Source organism: Equus asinus, chromosome 5, assembly GCF_041296235.1.
Source record: "Equus asinus isolate D_3611 breed Donkey chromosome 5, EquAss-T2T_v2, whole genome shotgun sequence".
Lineage (NCBI taxonomy): Eukaryota > Metazoa > Chordata > Mammalia > Perissodactyla > Equidae > Equus > Equus asinus.
The window spans coordinates 64224862-64246233 of record NC_091794.1 but is presented as its reverse complement, the minus strand read 5'-3'; the positions used below and the strand labels follow the sequence as shown (position 1 = coordinate 64246233).

At 43.5% G+C, this 21372-nt stretch overlaps 1 protein-coding gene across 18 annotated transcripts in view; it reads right to left on the bottom strand.

Moving 5' to 3' along the window:
• Positions 1–21372, bottom strand: part of SCHIP1 (schwannomin interacting protein 1) — a 149304-nt gene that overhangs the window by 15188 nt on the left and 112744 nt on the right. For all 18 annotated transcript variants that reach the window (XM_070509739.1, XM_014830249.3, XM_070509738.1 and 15 more), the window contains one exon: positions 11503–11621. In XM_070509739.1, the coding sequence (XP_070365840.1) occupies positions 11503–11621 (119 nt within the window). The remainder of the gene's footprint in view (positions 1–11502; positions 11622–21372) is intronic.

Sequence of the window (21372 nt, the reverse complement as noted above, 5' to 3'; positions counted from 1 at the left end):
CATCTTCTCACCACTGGGGAAACAAACAGAAAAAGGGAACTAACGTTCAACAGCTTCTTCCGGTGGAGCATCAGCCCTGCATCCTCACCGATTCTGAGAGCCACGCACCATCGCGCTCCTCAGACAGCTGCTGTTCTCATCCCACACCCATGTCTGGCTCCTTCACGAACAACCATTTACACGTAATTGAATTTGGAATTATACGATCTTAATGTTGGAAAAAGGCATTTTCACCAGAAATATTTTCCAGTATGAACTGAAGACCAGGATGAGGCCTCTTCTAATACTGGAATAATGATGGAATAAAATGACCCTCTCTCCTAGGCACCAAATGTGGTCTACTTTTACCTTAATTAAAGCCAATTTCTAAGCAATCTAGAAATTATCATTTTGATTATGATTATCACACACATGGTTCATCCAGAAGTCACCCTAACCTCAAACAACAATGATTAATGTAAGAGCTCTCATGTTGCAGCATCTACCATGTGCTAGACACGTTCTGTATATATATTACCTCTAACCTCAGTTACACACCAAGTAAGTACTGTGACCCCCTATCTTACATGTGAGAAAACTGGGGCTCAGAGGTTCAGTTATACAAGGTCATAATGCTGGCATTTTACTCTAGGAGAGTCTGTCTTGAGAGACCAGGGCACTTTACGAAAGAAAGAATAAATTCATAAATGGAAGAAAAAGAAGATGAAAAAAAGAAAGCAAAACAAAAACTGAAAACAATTCCAATGTCTAATGATGAGAGACTGATTATGTATATCATGGTGAAATATACAGCGGGCCATTATGCAGTACTACAAATACATACAACAGACTAACAGTTATGAATATGGGCAAATGTTCCTGATGAGTGGAAAAAAAAAACAGGCTCTAAAACACTAGGTATAGTATGATTCCAACTTTGTAAACAAAAATGTGGAAATACATGCACAGAAAAAATGGCAGGAAATATACCTAGATATTTTCTGGTGGAAGAAATTCAGTTGACTTTCTCTCTCTTGACTGCTTTCTTAGTTGCCATGTGTGGGCACTTAGCAGGAATTAAAAAAGGAAAAGGAGAGAAAATGGGGGATGACTAGTGCTTGTATGTTGGAAAAAAGGTGAGTAGGATTAAAGGTTTGACAGCTGGAAGGGGCTGCGCTGTCTGACTCAGATGGTGTCTACGCAGGACCAGGACTCACATGTGAGCCAGGCTGGATTTTGTTTCTGGCAGAGTGCTGGGGTGGGAGAGTCTCTTGGAGGGCAGCAAGAAACATTCTCTTATATGTGAACATCTCTGTGGATGGACTCTGATTCAACTCTCGCCATCCCTTTCTGGCCCAGTCTCAGTCCCTCCCAGGATCTACGGTACATTATGGACTCTGAAAGTAATTGAGAGACATTTACCTGTTGTATGTTTAAAGCCAGCCTGCCTATTTATTCTGCTCAGCCCAGAGTTTAAACTTGTATCTGCCTGACCTGCTGATGAGTTTCAGCTGCTGGAGCTGAAGAAATGCTTGGCCCTTCCAGACCTGTGACAATGTTCATGCGGCTGGGGAAAGACATGGCAGTTGGAGTCCGTGCCTGTGTGTTTTTGAGGGGTATGGCTGGATTCAGTGAAAATCCTAATTGCAAATTCTTTTAACGCTCTTGAACACTGAATCACTGCTTTCACCACTTTTTATATTCATGTTTAAAAAAATGTTGGGGCTGCCATTTAGGCTTGGTTCCATAGTAAGCTTTAGCTCAAAGACATTCTTTTTCATGATTTAATTTGTGGCCATTTGAATTCTAAGCAGTCATTAAAAAGAACGCAGTAGATCTGCTGAGTTGCATCGATTCTATGAAGCCTATTATTCACATTTTGCCAGTCGTTAAAGTCGTCTCTCAATCGTGGCCATCCAGGCAGCTGGTGGTGCGACTGCTCCGCTGAGCTGTAACTTTATCAGCCAACAAATCAGGTAAGGACACTGAGGAGGAGGTGGCCACTGGGAGTGCACTGTTCATGCCTTCTGATAAGAACAACAAAGCTCCCACATCGAAACTTGCAGAAGAGGGAATGGTGGCTTGGAAGGTGATGCACTCCTGATGGCACAAAGGGAGACACTGGGGAAAAGCAAAGATTGACAGCTCCGATGCAGAGTGGGTAAAGGCGAGTTAGATTCTGAACGTAACAGTTTAGGACTATTTCACTTTTTCTTCTATTTTTGTATGCACAAAAGACACATATGATAAAAGTGTATAATCAAATAAGTCGAAAAGAATTCCTTCAATAACTAAAATAAAAAGTCTAAGTGTTAAGGAGGCATGTGTCAGCATTTAATTGACAATGGTTTTTCGAAATGTCTTCCGTGGGTTTTTACTGCACGAGATAAAAAACTTCACAAGATTGAACAAAAGGATTGTGTTAAACCTGTTGATGACACAGCTCACCCGCAGTCAGTGATGGTGTTTTCTAGTAGCGGCAAATGCTTCTGTAAACTCTCAAACGAGTCCAGTCTTCATATGAGCTGTGTGTCCAGGCAGATGTGTGGGAGCACTGGCCAAAGGGAGGGCAAAGCGCAGTAACAAAGTCATGATAACTTGTCAGAGATGATGCGCCAATGAAAAATCATTCCTAGAAGCTTTTAGTTAAACTTTCAGCTGCCCATTGGAGTCATTTCAAAACATAAAACGTAGCCCTGTGGCCTTGTCCTCCTGCTCCCACACTTCTGCAACAGCTCTGACAACTGAATTCTCATTGGTGATTTAAAAAGATTCGTAAGACAAGGTACAGCTGGCTATGCCTCTAGCAAGATGTCAAATTTTGCTTGCACAAAATTAATTGCACCTAATTAAACTGGGGTCATTGGCATTATTATAAAGCGAGGCTATTTATTAGACAAAGAAGATTTCACAAATACCAATTTGCTTTTCTTTCAGGCTTGTGAAAGAGAAGAATTGCTTACATAATTAAATTTGTTTTGCCATTTTAATCTTATGACTCCTCTAAAGAGCCACTTCAAATCTTGCTTCACTTTTAAAGTTGTGTAATACTTTAGAATATAAGAGATAATCCTTGGAGGAGAGCATAAAAAATGATAGGTTTTCTGTAGATTACCCAATGATTTTTCAAATAGTTTACAAATTCTTTTTTTATACTATCATTTGCAATGATACATACCTTAGAATTACTTATATGAAGGGATTTCTAATTATTAGTACAATTATGAGTACACAATAATTAGCAAATTATTAGTACACATGTATGAGATTAACATCAAGTTTAACAGATATGTTGTATATTATAAATAGGTTGCCATAGTATGCGCCTGTTAATCACTTCCAGAAAGATGCCACAGGAAGCAAATTCATTGCGCTGAACCAGGACAAGCTCTTTACTCACCCCTGCGGGATATATATGACCACTCTGCTATTCTTCCAGGAAATTATGCAAAAAGCATTACTGCTAGAGACAAAAGGATGATTCGCTTTCCTGGCAGAGTGATGCTGGTCTGACCTGTGACTCCGTAGCAGATTATATATACAGATCCCCAGTCCCTCGCATTCAGAGCTCCTGTGAACCCACTCTCTGTAGGGGCTCTCTAGGTCCCTGTGACCTGTCCAGCTGACCCAGCTCCCGGGGCTATGGCACCCCTCCCCCCCCACCACCAGCCAAACACAAAAGGAGGCGGTGGTATCTACTATTGGTCTTGTCTCAGCCATTCATCAATAAACCTATAAGAACAAGAAGAAATGAGTTTTGATCTGGGGATGTTGGAATGGTTGCGATAAGTCAACAGTAATCATTATTCAAACCAGCTGCTCAAAAGCTCTCTGGGGAATTTCTATTCTTCACAATATCCACGTGTTTGGAGAGAAGGGCATAGTCTGTTCTAGGTTACACCATCCCCATTGCATATTTTATGAAAAGGACTGTATCAGATTGTATTTACATGTATGTAAATAAAATCTACCTTGGGGTAAGGTAAGAAGAGAGGTGAGAGTCAAATTTATTTTGTGATTACTCTGAGAAAAGCAGACTAGAGAAGGCAGAGAAAAGTTTTCTCCACAACAACAGGTCAGGTTGTAATGTTTGACAAATGAGAGATTTCCTCGATGTCCATTACCAATGACCTCTCTGACTGGTGTTCTCGTAGCAGCAGGCCGGTGTCCATTTCTTTAACAGCAGTAAGTTAAATAAGCTCAGAATCTGAAATATAGTGCTGATTAAGATTAATTTGGTCACGAAAAAAGTATTTCATGTAAAGTATTATACTAATAAGAAAAGGAATATTTTTTCCAAGAACAAGAGTAAACCTAATATTCCTTAGAAATCTTATTTCAAGAATAGGTAATTCATTTTTCTCATTTCAAGCTTTTAAAAGCTTTTTGCCAAAACATTTTTAAATAGAAAAAAATGACAAAGTTCATACAGTCTCAGTTTGAAAAGGCTGATTATGAATTAGCAAACTTTGACAAAAGATAGGCACTTCCTCTATTTGTCACATTTCAGTATAAGTCAGATTTAATTAGCTGAGTTATGAAGCAATATCAAGAATTCTTTTGCTGCAATATCAGGCATGAAATGTCTTTATGGGATTATTGTAAGCCCAGCTTACATCTAACAGCCTGTCACTCTTAAAAAGTGCTTCAGGAGACATACCAATTAGAAGGACGGGGCTGAAACCCAGAGGACAACTGGGGGCTGACGCTCACGGCAGCAGCCCAAACGCGTCTTCTCGGAAGACCCTCGGGCCACTTCGAAACTTCTCACACAACGCGTGTGCAGTTCATGTTTACAGGTAAATGCACATTCTTTAAAATACATAAACTGAATTCCATTATTTTGCCATAGATCCCACTTAGCTGGGTAGGCCCCGCCTTAAAGGCGCAGCACTTCCGAGTCTATTGCTTGTCCACTTAATTTAAGCCCTCAGCCTCGTTTAAAATGAGTACTGAGCTCCTCAGAGTACGACACGCATGGAAGACTCGTTTCTGATTATTTAGCTAACTCGACACACGTGCTCTGGTGCACTTTGGAATGCCAACTGGTGGCCTGAAACTTCCAACCCCCCCTCAGCACTTTTTGTAGGGTAGAGGGAAGGTACTTCCAGCTCAATGAAAAATTTCAGGGATGGTGAGACGTTCAAAAAAAGTTAATTCTAATAGGGATGGGGAATACGGGTTACAGAGTTCCAACTAAACGTTTCCTAAGGCTGTTCTCCTACATTATTATTGATGAGGGGGAATGACAGTCAGTCTTTGATGGGATAAATTAAAGTTTACAGGGATAAAGTGATATTTTGTAAAAACATTAAGTCTCACTATTAACCATCATCCTAAGGGGGATCCAGAAAGTCATCTCGTTCTCACAGGGGATGATCTCATCCCAGAATGTGGAGATGGAAACATCTGAAAGAACAGGATATAAATAGCCTTCCTTATGGCAAGTCAACAAGTGCAGCTTGTTATGAGCTACTGTGAAATACCTACGTGTTGAGCAGCTGTGTCTCCAAAGGGGTAGATGACTCAGTGATTTTCAAATTCTGCTCTGCCAGAAGAGTTTCAAGTGGGCTTTGGGAGCTGGCCAGAGAAGGATGGAGAGGGGCACCGGAGGGAAATGACAGAGGCGGAATGTTCTGGACAGGGGTACCCCAGTCTCTACCCTTCAGTCTTTCTGAACCAGAGAAAGACGACTTTGTCTTACATACAGGGTTTCTGCACAGGATTTTATTTGAGAAGATATTTCTGCTATTAAACATAATGAAAACTTTCAGGAGACTTCTAGTTAAAGACGGCATATTGAACACAGGTATTTATCTACTCTCTCTTCTGAAATCCTACTAAAACAATATAAAAGGAAGAAAGAAGGTATAAATCCACATGGACAAAGAAAATGGAAAGGGACATAATGGCACACAAAAAAGCGTGAACAAATGTTGGAAGATAAAATGCAGATGGAGGAGAGGCATCCGACCCTGCCTCACTTTGCCAGGTGCCGCAGCAGGGCTGGCGGACGGAGCACACACTTCATGCAGGAGCCTGCAGTCCGCAGGTGCCTCTGAAGGAAGGGCGGCGGGGTAAGGCTGCATACAGAAAGATGGACTGCACACCTGAAAGGACTGTCCAGACCCTCTGACTTGCCCTGGCCACCTGTGGCCTGGCAGAATGAGCAAGTTTACCGAGTTGAGGGGTTGAATCAGAGGCGCGCCGGACTGGGGCACACTCAGGCACCGCTGAGGGGCAATGAAGTATCTTACTGAAATCAAGGGAATTAAGCAAAGTCCTACACGGTGACCTTCAACTAACCCCCGCTAGAGTCTAAGAGACTGGCAGCGAGGCTTAAAGCTGCTGAGGACGAAACTGGAGAGCTCTGCTTGTGGCAACTCACAGTCCAAAAGAAAGAGCTTTAGACACTTTTCATTGGATGTGCCCTAATAAAACCGTTGTGTTTTTATTTGACCATTCTAAAATGAAGTTCACCGTTCATCAATTCAACAACTATCTGGTGACTATCTATTAGGCACTATTTTAGTCACAGTCATGGTGGTGAACAGAACAGACAAAGACCTGCTCTCCTGGAGTTCATATTTTGGTGCTAAAGAAAGACTGGATTAAAAAATATATAATACAATGTCAGGTAGTGATAAGGACCACAAAGAAAAACAAATCGGGGTAAGAGGAGGGAGAGTGGCAGGTGTGCTGGGTGTTTCCTTTCTAACTGGTGGTCAGGGAAGGTCTCTGTAGGAGACAATGTACATACTGAGCCCAGCCTTAGAGTTTACAAATAGCTTTTAGGGTTTCACACTTGATTATTAATGGACAGAAATCAAAACGAACAAAAAATACACAGAAAAAAACATGGACAATGTAGAGATCAGAAGAAAACATTTAAAACAATTCAAAAGTAAACCCTCAGTGAAATGAGAAAGCATCATGCCTAAAATTTTGAATACAAACAAAATGGACAAATTCTTAGAAAAATACAACTCATCAGAACTGACTCAAGAAGAAATAAAATGTGTGTACAATCTCACAGCCATTTAAGAAATGGAAGCAGTTAAAGCAAACACACAAAGTAAACACCAGGCTCCAATAATTATTCCAATATTATGCAGACTTTTCTCAGACAATATGGAAGAGGGAATGGTAGCCAATTCATTTTTAAGCCAGCATAACCCTGATACTAAAGCCAGAGAAAAACATCACAAGAAAAGCATACAACAGACCCATGTCAGTCATGAATATCGATGTAAAAATTCTAAACAAAGTAACATAAATAAAATCCAATAGTGTCTGAAAAAGAAAATAATACCCCCAACCAATTTTGCTTTATACGAGGTATGCAAGGATTGCTCAATATTTCAAAAATCTGTAAATGTAATTCTTTAATTCATTAACAGATTAATACAGCAAATCATATAATCATCTCAACAGAAGCAGAAAAAGCATATGATAAAGTTAAATACCCATTTATCATAAAAATTCTTTGTAAATTATGGATAAGGGAACATCATTAATCTCATAAAGAGAAACATTAAAGAAAAAATTAACATCATCTTAAATGGGGAAATATAAGAAGCATTCCATTTAACATGAGAAATGAGTTAAAGATTCCAACTACTACCATTTTTAATCCTCAGTATATCAGGGTACCTACCCAGTGCAATAAAACAAAGAAGACAGAGGCATGAGGATTGGAAAGGAATAAATAAAATTGATATTTTTTGGATGATATTGTTTAAAAATCCCAAAGAATCGACGGACTTTATTAGAAATAATAGGATAGTAGAGAAATAATAGGTACAATAGTAGCAAGGTGGCCGGACATAAGACAAGTATACAAAGTAGGCTGCATTTCTGTTCACCAGCAGCAAACGATGAGAGAGCACTACCAAAGAGAATGTAATATCAGAATATCAAATATCTAGAAATAAATATAACAGAAAGTATACAGTATCTTTAAATGGAAACTTATAAACCTCTGATAGGAAATATAAGATCTAAATAAAGGAGAGACAGGCCCTGTTTACTGATAGATCTGATATTGTGAAAATGTAATTCTCCCCTAAACTGATCTATAGATTCAATGCAGTTCAATGCAATTCAAAATCCCGAGAGAGTATTCTGCTGAGCATGATTTGATGATTTAAAATTTGTATGGAAGAACGAAAAAGCAAGAAAAGGCAGTACACTCTGACAAAAAGAACAAACAGGAGGCTTGCCTGTCCAGGTGTCAGCATTTATTTTGAAGTTATAGTAATTAAGACCATATGATGTTGGTTCAGGGGATAGAAACACTAACCAATGAAAAGAACGTATTCCCATTAATGTATAGTATGTACAGAAGTGGTCTGCCAGATCACTGAGTAAAAGAGGGATCGTTTAACCAATATGATGGAAAAATGGTTATGTGGGGGCCGGCCCCGTGACCGAGTGGTTAAGTTCACGCGCTCTGCTTCAGCAGCCTGGGGTTCGCCAGTTCAGAGCCTACGCACTGCTCATCAAGCCAGGCTGTGGCAGCATCCCACACGGAAGAGCTAGAATGACTTGCAGCTGGGATATACAGCTATCCACTGGGGCTTTGGGGAGGAAAAAAGGGGAAGATTGGCAACAAATGTTAGCTCAGGGCCAATCTTCCTCACCAAGAAAAAAAAAAAAGGCAAGAAAAAAAATGGTCATGCATAGGGAAAAAGATGAAATCAGACTTCTCCTCCATACCCTAATCAAGAAAACAAATCTTGATTGATTAGACTTTAAAAAAATCCAACACTTTCAATTCTTGGTAGGAAATCTAGGTTACTATCTTTTGGAACTTGGCTTCAAAGATTTTTTTATATAAGACACAGAAAGCACTGACTATAAAAGAAAAGTCAGCTAAAAATCCCTATACTAAAATTAAGAACCTGTCATCATAAAAGACACATTGAGGAAGAGAAAAGACAAGTTACAACCTGGGAGAAGATATTTGCAATACATCCGACATACTAAGGATTAGTACCATGACCAGAGAACTCCAATAAGTCAATTAACAAAAAGCAGAATCTAACAGTAATCTGGACATAAGACCCAAACAGACATTTCATAGAAGGGAAAACAAAGACAGCTAATAACCACAATGAAAAAACCACTTAATACCTATTCAATTAACAAAAACGTAAAAGAAATTGGCAATACCAAGTGTTAGAAAGGCTATGGATCCACAGGATCTCTGAAACTCTGGTAACTTGCTGCAATCGTTTTGGAAAACAGTTTGGCATTATGTTCTAAATGTGAACATTCATGTTTTTTCCTAGTAATTCCACTCCTAGGTATACACCAAAGAGAAACTCTTGCACATGGAGAGCAGACATGCACAAGAATGTCTATAATTAGAAGCAGCAGTGTTTACCAGAGCAAAAGCTTTGGAACCACCCAGCGCCCGTTGCCAGAAGAGCGGCCGAGTGAGCTGGGACGCATCCACACAGTGGACAGCGGGCAGCACACACGGCCAGAGACTGGCCAAGGGGAAAATGAGGCCATTTTAATTTCAGGACAAACAATGAAATTTCCGAAGTAATCATAGTTTACTACACGGTTCAGTGTGAATAATATAAGATTTTAATAATGCAAACGTGGAGCAGGTATTTGACCCCAAACTGTGAAATAATTATAAAGGGAGAATGGAGGGGCGGATGGAATAAATAGATACATCTGGGAAGGCTATAAAAAGAGTTAAATCCCAATTTTCTATAGTTGGTCATCAACAGATACTTATTTAAAAGTAAAAGCTAAGAAGATCAGCATTTTACTTAGAGATATGTAGGTAAACACCAGAAGGGACTGCTTTTATTTTGTGTTGTCATTATACACCTTGTAGTTATTATTAATTCTAGCTTACTTTCAAAGCCATATATACATACACATACATATCTATATCTATATATATAAATAAACTTTGATTTTCAAACAAAACTCCCCATTCAGACCAGACAGATATGATGCTGCTGAGCAGAGATGGGGTTTCTAAGAGAAAACTTTTTGGTGCTTTGGGGATGAGAGCAGTAGCAGAGATCTGTAAGACTCTACAGTCCAATCCCCTTATTTTTACAAAAATGAGAAAACTGAGGCATGGTAAAACTAAGTAAACTGCTCAAGTCTCAAAATCAGAAGCTGACGGGGACGAATCCTCAGGCCTCCAGGTCGCTAGGCCAGAGCTCGCCTGCCACATCCCACTGGGAGGGCAAGGGCTGCTCCTACAGCTGAGGGATATGGGACGGATATGGGAGGAGAGCAAGGGCACCTGCGAGGCTGCGCTGGCACCCAGAGTGGAAGGCATGCTTTAACACGGCGCGGCCAGACTACTGCCCCTGCCTTGAGGGACGAGCCCACCTGCAGTGACTCCTAAATATGCATATATGTGAGCATGTGTGTGCTGATTTTTGCTGATTTAGATGAATCTCTAAGGATCAGACTGAAGTACAAGGCTTACTGAAAGCTGGATAGATATAAATAGATATTAAAGCGTCTAATTCCAGGCTTCCCATGAAGGAGAGAGTGGAAATCTGTTGGTTGAATGAATGCATGAATGCTATCAGGTGTGTCCCATACCTGGCTCAACGTGGTAAACATCCCTAGTCTTTACACAGGAAACACGTGCTGTCAGCGGGAAGGAAGACACAGACGTCCTGAGAAGGACAGACATTCGGGGAGGGATGAAGAGAGCACTGATGGGTCTTCAGTTCCTCCCATCTTCCTTAAAACAATGTTCTACGTGCTTCAATCACTCGCAACACCTGTACCCATATGAGTTAACGCTGCAGACTGTGTACACCCTCGCTAATCAAAGTGCGACCCGTGGACTGGCAGCATGGGCGTCAGCTGGGAGCTTGTCAGAAATGCAGAATCTTCAGTCCCACCTACTGAATCAGAATCAGCATTTTAACAAAATCCCCAGGTGATTCATATGGACGTTAAGGCGCTCTGGTTTACAACCTTGTTTTTCAGGTAAATTATATTTTAATTGGAATTAGAAGCTATGCAAACGACCGACAATATCCTGAAATAAATTAAGATAAAGAAACATCACCTGGAGGATGGGTTAAGCACTATGACAGACACTGAAAGAGCAAAGTGGGACTTGTATTTCTTAGTGATGGATGTTTACTGCAGGCACGTCTACCAGGGTGACGCTGGATGCTTTGGGACTGCTTAATGGGAAAGCTGGTGTCTGCACACTTCTCTAAGCATCAGCTGGCTTAAAAGTGTGCCTCGATCCCCCATCACATGCAAGGTCAGAACTGTATCTAGAAAAAAATGAAATATGGAAATCTGACCTTAAGTGGCTGGGCAAATGGGCCAGAAACTAAAAACCAAAAAACAAACCCAACAAACAGGTGGGGAGGGGTCTGTCTAGAACCCACATAAAGGTGGTGGTATTATGGGGAAAAAAAAATCTGGGGATTTAAAGGATATCTTTTATTAAACATAGTCAGATGACAAAACCAATTAGGAACATACCAGGAAATCAACTGAACGCGCACTCACCGAGAGGAGAGGCTGGGCTTCCCGCTCCTGCTGCAGCTGGTGTAAAGCCCGGGCCCGTCGTCAAAGAAGCTGCCGAGGGCCAGCTTCTGTCGGATCGATTCTCGCTCATTTTTCTGTGCCTAAAATTTCAGGAAAATAAAAAAATGCTGATGAGCGGGCTGCTGCATCAGAACCACAGGCAGGCTAACCGCTAAGGTTCTTAGAATTGTAACATTAGAGGAAAATAAACAGGCCACAGCACAAGAGCATGTGCATTATTAAGAGCTGAAGCTAAACCGCCCTCCGGGTTCCACCTCCGCAGGCACCTGCAACCCTTCAGAGCCTCTGTGATCCCCGGGGCTGGGAAATCAGCATCACGGGACCCAGCGAGCTGCACCAGCACAGACCCAGGCTACGTGGTGCTGTTCCCTCTCTTCTTTTCCCTGCTGGATATGACAAAGTCAGTAGTGGAGGGTGAGCGCTTTGTTCTAAATCAAATTGCTTTTATCCCATATGTGGCCTTTCCCTGGATCTTGTCTTCTCTCTTCCTTACATTGTCCCTTCAGCCCACTTACTCTATGGCAAGAACATTAATTCATTCAACCAACAGGCACCAAGCCTCTGAGAGATGGCTGGTGTCACACTACTGTGCTGGAGCCCAGCCGAGGATGAGCGGACCCAGGCCCTGCCTCCATCTAGCTTACGGTCTTTTTTCTTCTTGAAGATTGGCCCTGAGCTAACATCTGTTGCCAATCTTCCTTTTTTCTTCTTCTCCCCAAAGCCCCCCAGTACATAGCTGTATGTTCTAATTGTAAGTCCTTCTGGTTGAGCTATGCCACCTCAGCATGGCCTGACAAGCGATGCTAGGTCCGCATCCAGGATCTGACCGGGCGAAACCCTGGGCCGCTGAAGTGGAGCGCACGAACTTAACCACTCGGCCTCGGGCCGGCCCCATAGCTTACAGTCTTGATGGGGAATATTATTTCTGTTCAAGAGTTATCCTGATCTCACCAGGTTTAGAATGTGAGAAACCCTAACATTGTGTCTGGAATAACTGGAGAACTCTCACCCATGTGTTTCATATTTTGAAAGGACATCAGGTGGGTGTGCAGAGGACAAGGATGTGGTAAGCTACACGGCTGTGAGAATTTGGATATGTTTACAACACTTGGCTTCCCATAAAAGTCTCATAAAAACTCACCACGCTGAACTTTTAAACGCGTTACACAACAGGAGAGAAGATTATAAATGTTTCCTTAGTTAAAAATAAAACAACTCCAAAAGCAAACATACTGGGTTAGAAATCCTGGGTGAGAATTAGATTTTGGCGTTCTGTTTTGTGGGATGACGAAGGTTGTCAGAAGCACCATTTTATGTTCTGAGCAGGGGCAGAAGGCCAGGCGAGCAAATTATACTATACAAGTCAGCTCACAAGATTGGATGTGCCTACGGAAGCCATCACGGCCCCTGGACTCTCCCGGTAGGAGGTTCTGGAGCCACATCTGCTGCCACCAGTCCCCAGAAGTTACACGTGAAAGCCCTGAGCCATCCTCTGAGCATCACTGCGTCACAGTGATGAAATGCACCACCTGGAGGAAGAGCAGGCTGACACGGGGCTTCCTTTCCCCGAGGGGAAGGGCGGGAGACTGCAGGCGGAGGCTGCCCTGTCACACACGGTAGTCACCAGTCACATGTGACTATTTACACTTGAATTAAAAATTAATTAAAATTAAAAATCCAGTTCCTCAGCTAGACTAGCTGCATTTCAAGAGCTCCACAGCCACAGGTGGCTAGTGGATACCATATTGGACAGTGCAGAAAATACGACAGCACAGTTCTGCAAAGACAGTGGTTCCCAATTGCCAGCTTCAACAGGCTGCATCAGAATTTCCTGGAGAGTCTTTAAAATACACATTCCCACTGCTTCTCAGGCTTTTGGCTGAGATCAAGTGTAAAATACACATCCCCAGGCTCCAGCACCAGATATTTAGTTTCAATAGGATTGAGAACTCTATTCTCCTTTTCTCTAACATTTTTTAATCCTTGGACACCATAAGCATTTTTCAACCCCCACACTTAGTGATTATATCTGTCTATACAGATATTCCTCCATGGTGGCATGTACCAGTGGAATTGCGTCATATCATGAGCTATAAGAGTGTGTGTGCGCGCACATGTGCGACGCAGCCACAAAGTGAGAGACTGCTTTTATACAGTTGCAGATGTATGCTGGTTTCACACTGTTTTCTGGGCTAGCACAGCACGGAGTCCGGAGGGAGTGCCCATAAGGTTGTAAAGGGAAGAATGCTTTTAATTTCACCAAAAACTGGGAACTGTGCTGCTGGGAGCCTTAGTTAAGACAATCCCACCCCCCCCCCCCTTCCAAATATGCAGGGCTGGTACTTGTGATTGTCCTGCCCAAACAGAACCATATCCCTTGACGTCTTTAAAACAAATTCATTTCAAAATCTCAAAATCTGCTATGCAGGTTTAGTGTAGTGAGTGAGCCTATTTCTCAATCCATCTAACAGACAAAAGAGACTCTCACCCAACCTCCTCTGCTCAGAAAACTCAGGTGGAGTTGAACGTCCAAATGCACAGTCAGCAGGTGACAAGGCGAGTGCTGAGGACCGCCGTGCAACAACACGCTGGTGTCCCACAGTAGCCTGGGTCTGGAGAGGCTTTATTTAAAGAAAACACCTACCACAAATGTGGGCTGTGAGCATGCCCTTGATTCCACGTCGCTCTCTCCTGATTTACCGGGTCCGGCAGAGCCACAGATATGGGGGAAGGCCTTAAAAATATCTCTGTTTACATTAACTACAATCTTTATACCCCAATACATTAACAGCTCAAAGAGGGCTGTTTTATAACACACGATCTTCTTCCCGTCTCTGTCTCTTTCTGGATCCCACTGAACAAATCAAGACAAGCATAAAGAATATAAATGCCACCCCAAATCCCACCACTTAGACACAGATCATTGGTAACATTTTGGTATTTTTGGTGTATTTCTTTCTAGTTTTAAAACCTTATGTATTTGTTCCCTTTTTATAAAACTGAGATCATTCTGTTTATTATATTTTGAGAACTTCCCTCACATCATTTAACATTCCTTAAAAACACAAGTTTTAATGGCTGCCTATTATTCTATCCTATGGAGTTACCTTCTATTGTTAGCCTTTTGGGTTGTATCCAATTAAAAAACCCTAGAGGTTAGCATTTTTACATAACCCCTGCCCACCTGTCTGATGAATCTCCTCAGGGTAAGTTCTTGGAAGCGGAATCACGAGATCAGTGGAGTGTGACTGTTTGTGGGTGCTCTTGACACATTTTGTCACATTGCTCCAGAGAAAACCTGTTCCAGTTTACATGCCCCCCAGCCACGTCACAGAGTGCAGCTCTCACTATATCCTGGATAACACTGAGTATTTTCACTTAAAAAAAATGCTGTTGTTTTCCATTTAACAGTCAAAAAGTGGTATTCTTAATTTCTTTGATTACCAGTGAGATCAAATATTTAAATGTTTTTTAGTTACTGTACTTGCTTTTCTCTGAATTACTCTAGCTTTGCTTATTTTTCTATAAGGGTTTGAGAGTTCTGAAAATGTTATATTAAGGGTACTTAGTCCTTTTGAGTTTTAAAGCTAAGTGTTATGTCCTTAAGTCAATAGCTTGCGTCTTCTGTCTTGTCCTTAATGGCTGTGTGCTCGGAAAGCCCTTCTCAGTCCACAGGTAAAGAGCCTTGCTTGATACGGGGGACTAAAGGAGAGAGCTATGTGAGCTCCTCAGCAGCAGTACCTGGCCCATGGTGACGGAAATCCGCCACAATCGGTAGCTATTATGATTAACCCTCCAACAATTCCTGCTTTTTTTTTTTAAAGTTTTATTTTTTTCCTTTTTCTCCCCAAAGCCCCCCGGTACATAGTTGTATATTCTTAGTTGTGGGTCCTTCTAGTTGTGGCATGTGGGACGCTGCCTCAGCATGGCTGGATGAGTGGTACCATGTGTGCGCCCAGGATTCGAACCGACGAAACACTGGGCCGCCTGCAGCGGAGCGTGCGAACTTAACCACTCGGCCACGGCACCGGCCCCCAATTCCTGCTTTGAAATGAGGAAGCAGAGCGGGATGGAAGGGTGCCCTGCTGTTAGAGAGAAGAGCCAGGACTCAGGTCTGTCTTTCTGCTCTTCCACACTGACCAGTGAGCTGCCTAGGGAAATAATGGTGGACGCCATGTTTGGGACATAATTTGAGACTTAAAGAGTGATGGATCTTCTTCCCTGACATGGAAGTGACGCATTCTCAGAAAAGGGGAAAACACTTGACTGCACAGCACACATTCCAAGGCCCAATCAGAACAAAAAATATTACAAGGCCAATAGCTTCTCCTCCGAGCTGCTCTCCTTGACACCACTGCACAGTCTTCCTTTTGGAACAAATGCGATTCCTAACGTCCCAAGTAACGATGATTCAACTGACTAGTAAAATAGTTTTTCTCTCAAAACTCAACAACTGGAACCTAATTTCCTTTTGGTGGCTCTCATGTGTAAGAGTGTGTGTGCGTGTGCAGTTTCAAAGTTCTTGTGTTCTCTAAGGAATTACCCCAGCAGGGCGATTCTGTCTTCCAGCTGCCCGCAGCCCAGACGCCCCGGGCAGGAACGGGAAAGGGAGAGGCTGACCAACCACTGCACCGTCTGGCTGCTTATGGCACGCAGAGCCCCATCCACTCCTAAAGGGCCTTGGGAAAGACCCTCAGAAAACATCTAAAATGGTCACGGCTAGCCAAAAGCAGGAGGACAGCTGAGGGACAGTGCTCACCACTCAAGACAGAGAAGCCAGCAGGACAGATGAGCGTCAATGCTGCTTAGAAACTCGCCACTGTCCCCGCCCGACGCCGAACTCCCTGCCACCTCCCTTCGTGCCCGGGCGGATGAGGCTCGCTGTGGCTTCCAAGGGCGCCGTGCGAGGTGCCATCTCAGGACACAGACCGCTGAGCTCTCTCAGACCCCACCGCGACCGCAGCCTGGCCCACTGCGCCGCTGAGCTCTCTCAAACCCCACCGCGACCATGGCCTGGCCCACCGCGCCGCTGTTTTGCTGCAGTTCCGGAAACTTAACAAGAACAGGGCGCTTGGAAAAAGAAATAAGAAGCCGAATGTTTTGCTTGGGGAGATATTATCCATCTCCAAACCGAGTACCTCCCCAAGTCCTTTCCAGACTTTTTTCGGGCTGTGACGTGTATCCATCCCTGCACACTGATTACTCTCCTGAGCCCCCTCCTCAGGTACTGCCTTCATCCCTCCGGCTCAGCTCACCTTGCTAGCAGCACTGTGGTGTGTCTGGTCTCTGAAGCAGGCGCCCTCTAGTCTTTCACATGCTGATCTGCACATAAATTTATAAGCAGAAGATTGGGTATCTTCTGCATTTCTCAAATTTACTTAATTAAACTATTTTTTTATTGAGGCCATAATAGTTTATAACATTGTGAAATTTCAGTTGTACATAATTATTTGTCAGTCATCATATAAGTGTGCCCCTTCACCCCCTGTGCCTGCCCCCCAACCCCCTTCCCCTCTGGTAACCACTAATCTGTTCTCTTTGTCCATGTGTTTGTTTATCTTCCACACATGAGTGAAATCATGCGGTGTTTGTCTTTCTCAGTCAGGCTTATCTCACTTAACATAATACCCTCAAGGTCCATCCATGTTGTTGTGAATGGGACAACTTTGTCTTTTTTATGGCTGAGTAGCATTCCATTGTGTATATGTACCATATCTTCTTTATCCAGTTATCAGTCGATGGGCACTTAGGTTGCTTCCATGTCTTGGCTATTGTGAATAATGCTGCAGTGAACATAGGCATGCATAAGTGTCTTTGAATTGTTGATTTCAAGTTCTTTGGATAAATACCCTGTAGTGGGATAGTTGGGTCATATAGTATTTCTATTTTTAGTTTTTTGAGGCATCTCCAGACTGTTTTCCATAGTGGCTGCACCAGTTTGCATTCCCACCAGCAGTGTTTGAGGGTTCCCTTTTCTCCACATCCTTTCCAACGTTTGCTATTTTTTTGTCTAGGTAATTATAGCCATTCTAAGAAGTGTAAGGTGATATCTAAGTGTAGTTTTGATTTGCATTTCCCTGATGATTAGTGATGTTGAACATCTTTTCATGTGCCTGTTGGCCATCTGTATATCTTCTTTGGAAAAATGTCTGTTCATATCCTCTGCTCATTTTTTGATCAGATTGTTTTTTTGTTTTTGAGTTGTATGAGTTCTTTATATATTTTGGAGATTAACCCCTTGTCAGAAATATGCTTTGCAAATATTTTCTCCCAGTTGGTTGTCTTTTTGTTTTGTTCATGGTTTCCTTTGCCTTGCAGAAGCTCTTTAGTCTGATGTAGTCCCATTTGTTTATTTCTTCTTTTGTTTCCCTTGCCTGAGTAGACATGATATTTGACAAGATGCTTCTAAGACTGATGTCAAAGAGTGTATGGCCTATGTTTTCTTCTAGGAGTTTTATGGTTTCACACCTTACCTTCAAGTCTTTAATCCATTTTGAGTTAATTTTTGTGTATGGCAAAAGATAACGGTCTTTCATTCTTTTGCATGTGGCTGTCCAGTTTTCCCAACACCATTTATTGAAGAGACTTTCTCCATTTTATGTTCTTGGCTCCTTTGTTGAAGATGAGCTGTCCACAGACGTGTGATTTTATTTCTGGGTTTTCAATTCCGTTCTATTTGTCTGTTTTTGTGCCAGTATCATGCTGAACAAACTGCATTTTTGTGGGGGCAGCTGTGGGACCACTAGGGTTCTCAGGAACACACTTTGGGAAATAACATCCTAAAACTAAAGCTAGAGCCAGTTGGTGCTTAGGGCACTGCAGACAGCTGCTTCCTATGACTCCTGCACAGACAACGACACCCACGTAACAAGAAGGGCCTGTCTGATTAGGAGGAAGATGAAGAAGCTTGGCCTAGAGAATCAGAGGACCCAAATGATGGGAGTGGCCCCGTGGTGCCATGGGGAGAAAGGCAGTGTAAGCTGGAGCAGCAACAAGCAGGCCTGGATGGGGTTCAGCTGTGGGGAAGCGGAACAAGAGGAAGGAAACTGCTTCTCCCAATTTCCTGTCCTCCCTGGATCGATCGTCCCCAGCTCCATCTGTTTGTCACTTCACCTGTTCACCATGGGCACTGGAAGAACCTGTGGCGAGCGGATGTGCTTGATTTAGAACGCTGTCTCAGTACTCAATTCACAACTAATCCCGGAAGGTACCACTTCCAGCACCCTCCTTGCTGCATTGCTGAACTGTTGCCCGGTCAGTGCCGCTCACACTTCGGGGTGTATATGAATCCCCTGGGCATCTTGTTAAGATGCGGGTTCTAATTCAAGGGCAGGGCCTGAGACCGCATTTCTAAGAGGCCCCAGGAGCTGTGAGGGGTTGGATGCCTCACAGAAGGTCCTCTCTAAGAAGCCTCAAGGGCTCTGTAATGCTCTTTCTCCTGCTTCTACATTAGTGTTACACACAGGCTGCAAGAGATGCCAGCGACAGCAATGAAGTAAACACTTTCCACCAACGGGAAAGAGCAAAGCAAGGCGCCACTGAGGAAAAACTTCCTTAGGACTGGGGCTGCATTATTCCAGAAGCTGATGAAAACACTGGTCCCCCACGGACCATAAAGGAACTCAGGATGCTAGGAGGTGGCTGTGACACTGGTGTGCCAAGTGAACATGCACACACAAGGTGGCCCTCTCTTCATAAGTTTCTTTAAACCAGGAATTCTCAAACTTGATCATGCACGAGAATCACCTGGAGGGCTTTTAGGCAGACTATTTTTCTGATTCAGAAGGTCGGTGGGGGGGGCGGTGAGAACGTGCATTTTTAACGATGCACCCAGATGGTGCTGATGCTGCTGGTTCAGACAACCGAACAGGTCCAGCAGCTAGATGACACAGCGCTGATTCCTCTTTCACTGAGTGCAAATCTGTTCCAGGTGGAATGGCCAGGCCCTGGACCCAGGTGGATTTCATTTGCGGCCGTCTGGCCTTGGCCAAGGCCTTGCCAGGATCCTGTTTTGAAGCAATTAACGATCCCCTTGCTTCAGTGCAACCTACTGCCTGGTGATACGTGGCATCATGGCCACTAGCAGCACCCACCAGGGAATGCCGCTGGGGTCCGGGGGCCCCGCAGAAGTTCCTCCTTTAGGAACATGGGAGTCTCTCTCATCTCTCTCCTCAGCTTGGAAGAGAGAGCGCTTTACTCCAGCATCTGGGGGCCCACCTGCCGGCAGGGGCAGGGAAAAACCTAAGGTTCTTTGATACCAGGAACCAGAACCACAGAACTTATTTGTTCATTAGGCAGATTTTATTAATTTTCTCTAAAACAAAATCAGACAAAACCCAAATATATTGATGTTACTTTCTAATTGTTTTCTCACTGAAACAACCATGGGTTTGTCACAGATCAAAATATGAAAATGACATTATATAAGAAAATAAATGGTACGCTTTTGAATGTCAGTGCATAAGTACCGGCACCCTGCAGATTATTTCAAGTTCTTGCATCTTATTTTATCCCCTGGGAAGAGCTTTTCAATTATTAGTTGAAATCTAAGTTAAATAACCTGGCATCTTTCCACTGTATCACTGAATGGATATGAAGTCTGGACATTTTCTTTTCAGTCTGTATTTTTGATGTTTTCCATTTCAGACACTTACACTAAACCATCCAGAAAGCTTTCCTGAAATGCTGTTGAAATCTCTGATCTTTGCATTCTGGCACCGATCTGCCTAAACAAGTCCTCTGGACGAGTTGTCAGCTGGGCTGCCTGGGCAATGCTGAGGCCTGGGTTCAGCCTGCTCAGCATCAGCATCATGGGAGAGCTGGCCTTGGAAACCCCAAGTCCAGGAGGGGCCCCCACAGGGACGGCCTCTAGGGTCAGGGCCTTCTGACAGCTGTTTCACGTGAGAACTGGCCAACGTCAAAGGTGCTGGGATGCCAGCCCAGAGGATGGCCATGTTTGTTCACAGTTAATCCTGAGGATGGTTTTGCCTATTGACTGCATTCCTGCTCCTCATGCTACAGGAAGGCGATATGCACAGAAGCAGGCAGACAGAAGTGCTGCCGTGCACAGTCCCTGACACCCTGAAGGTCCTGGTTGTTAAGGACGGGAGCAAAGGTATTGGACAGACACCTTTGTTAGGTGCCGAAGTTCAGGACCACTCACCGGCTGAATGGGAACCTCGGTGAAGGAAGAGGAGCCCCAGGGGGAATCCACAAAGGTGACCACTGGAGTGGATGCGTTCCAACACTAAATCCTGGAAGGACACAGCTGAAAACTAATGCTTCCCTCCCCTATGGGCAGCACATCCAAAACACGACGTGCGGGCAGCATCCTGAGCTCTCTGCTTCTCAAATGACGGCCTGCAGAGGCTACAGCGGTGCCCCCTTCTCCTCGGGGGATAAGTACCGAGACCCCCAGGGGACGCCTGAAACCACAGATGTACTGACCCTGTATCTACTGTTTTTCCTACACATATATACCTATGAAAGTTTAATTTACAAGTTAGGCACAGGAAGAAGTTAACAACAAAAATAATAGAACAATTATAACAATATACTGTAATAAAAGTTATGTGAATCTGGTCACCCTCTCTCTCGATGCCTTCCTGTGCTGTGTGTTCGGCCTGAGGCTGGCCGTGGTGACCGAGCCCTCGCATGGGGCACCACTGCACTGACGCAGGGCAGTAACAGCCGGACACTCCATTTCCCACAGATGCCATTTTAGAAGCCTGTCAAACCATCGCAGTCATTCAGTGTCACTGCCAGGACACAACAGCCAAACACCTCCTGCGTTTTAGGAAACAGCCAACCCAACCAACCACTGGGAGCTGG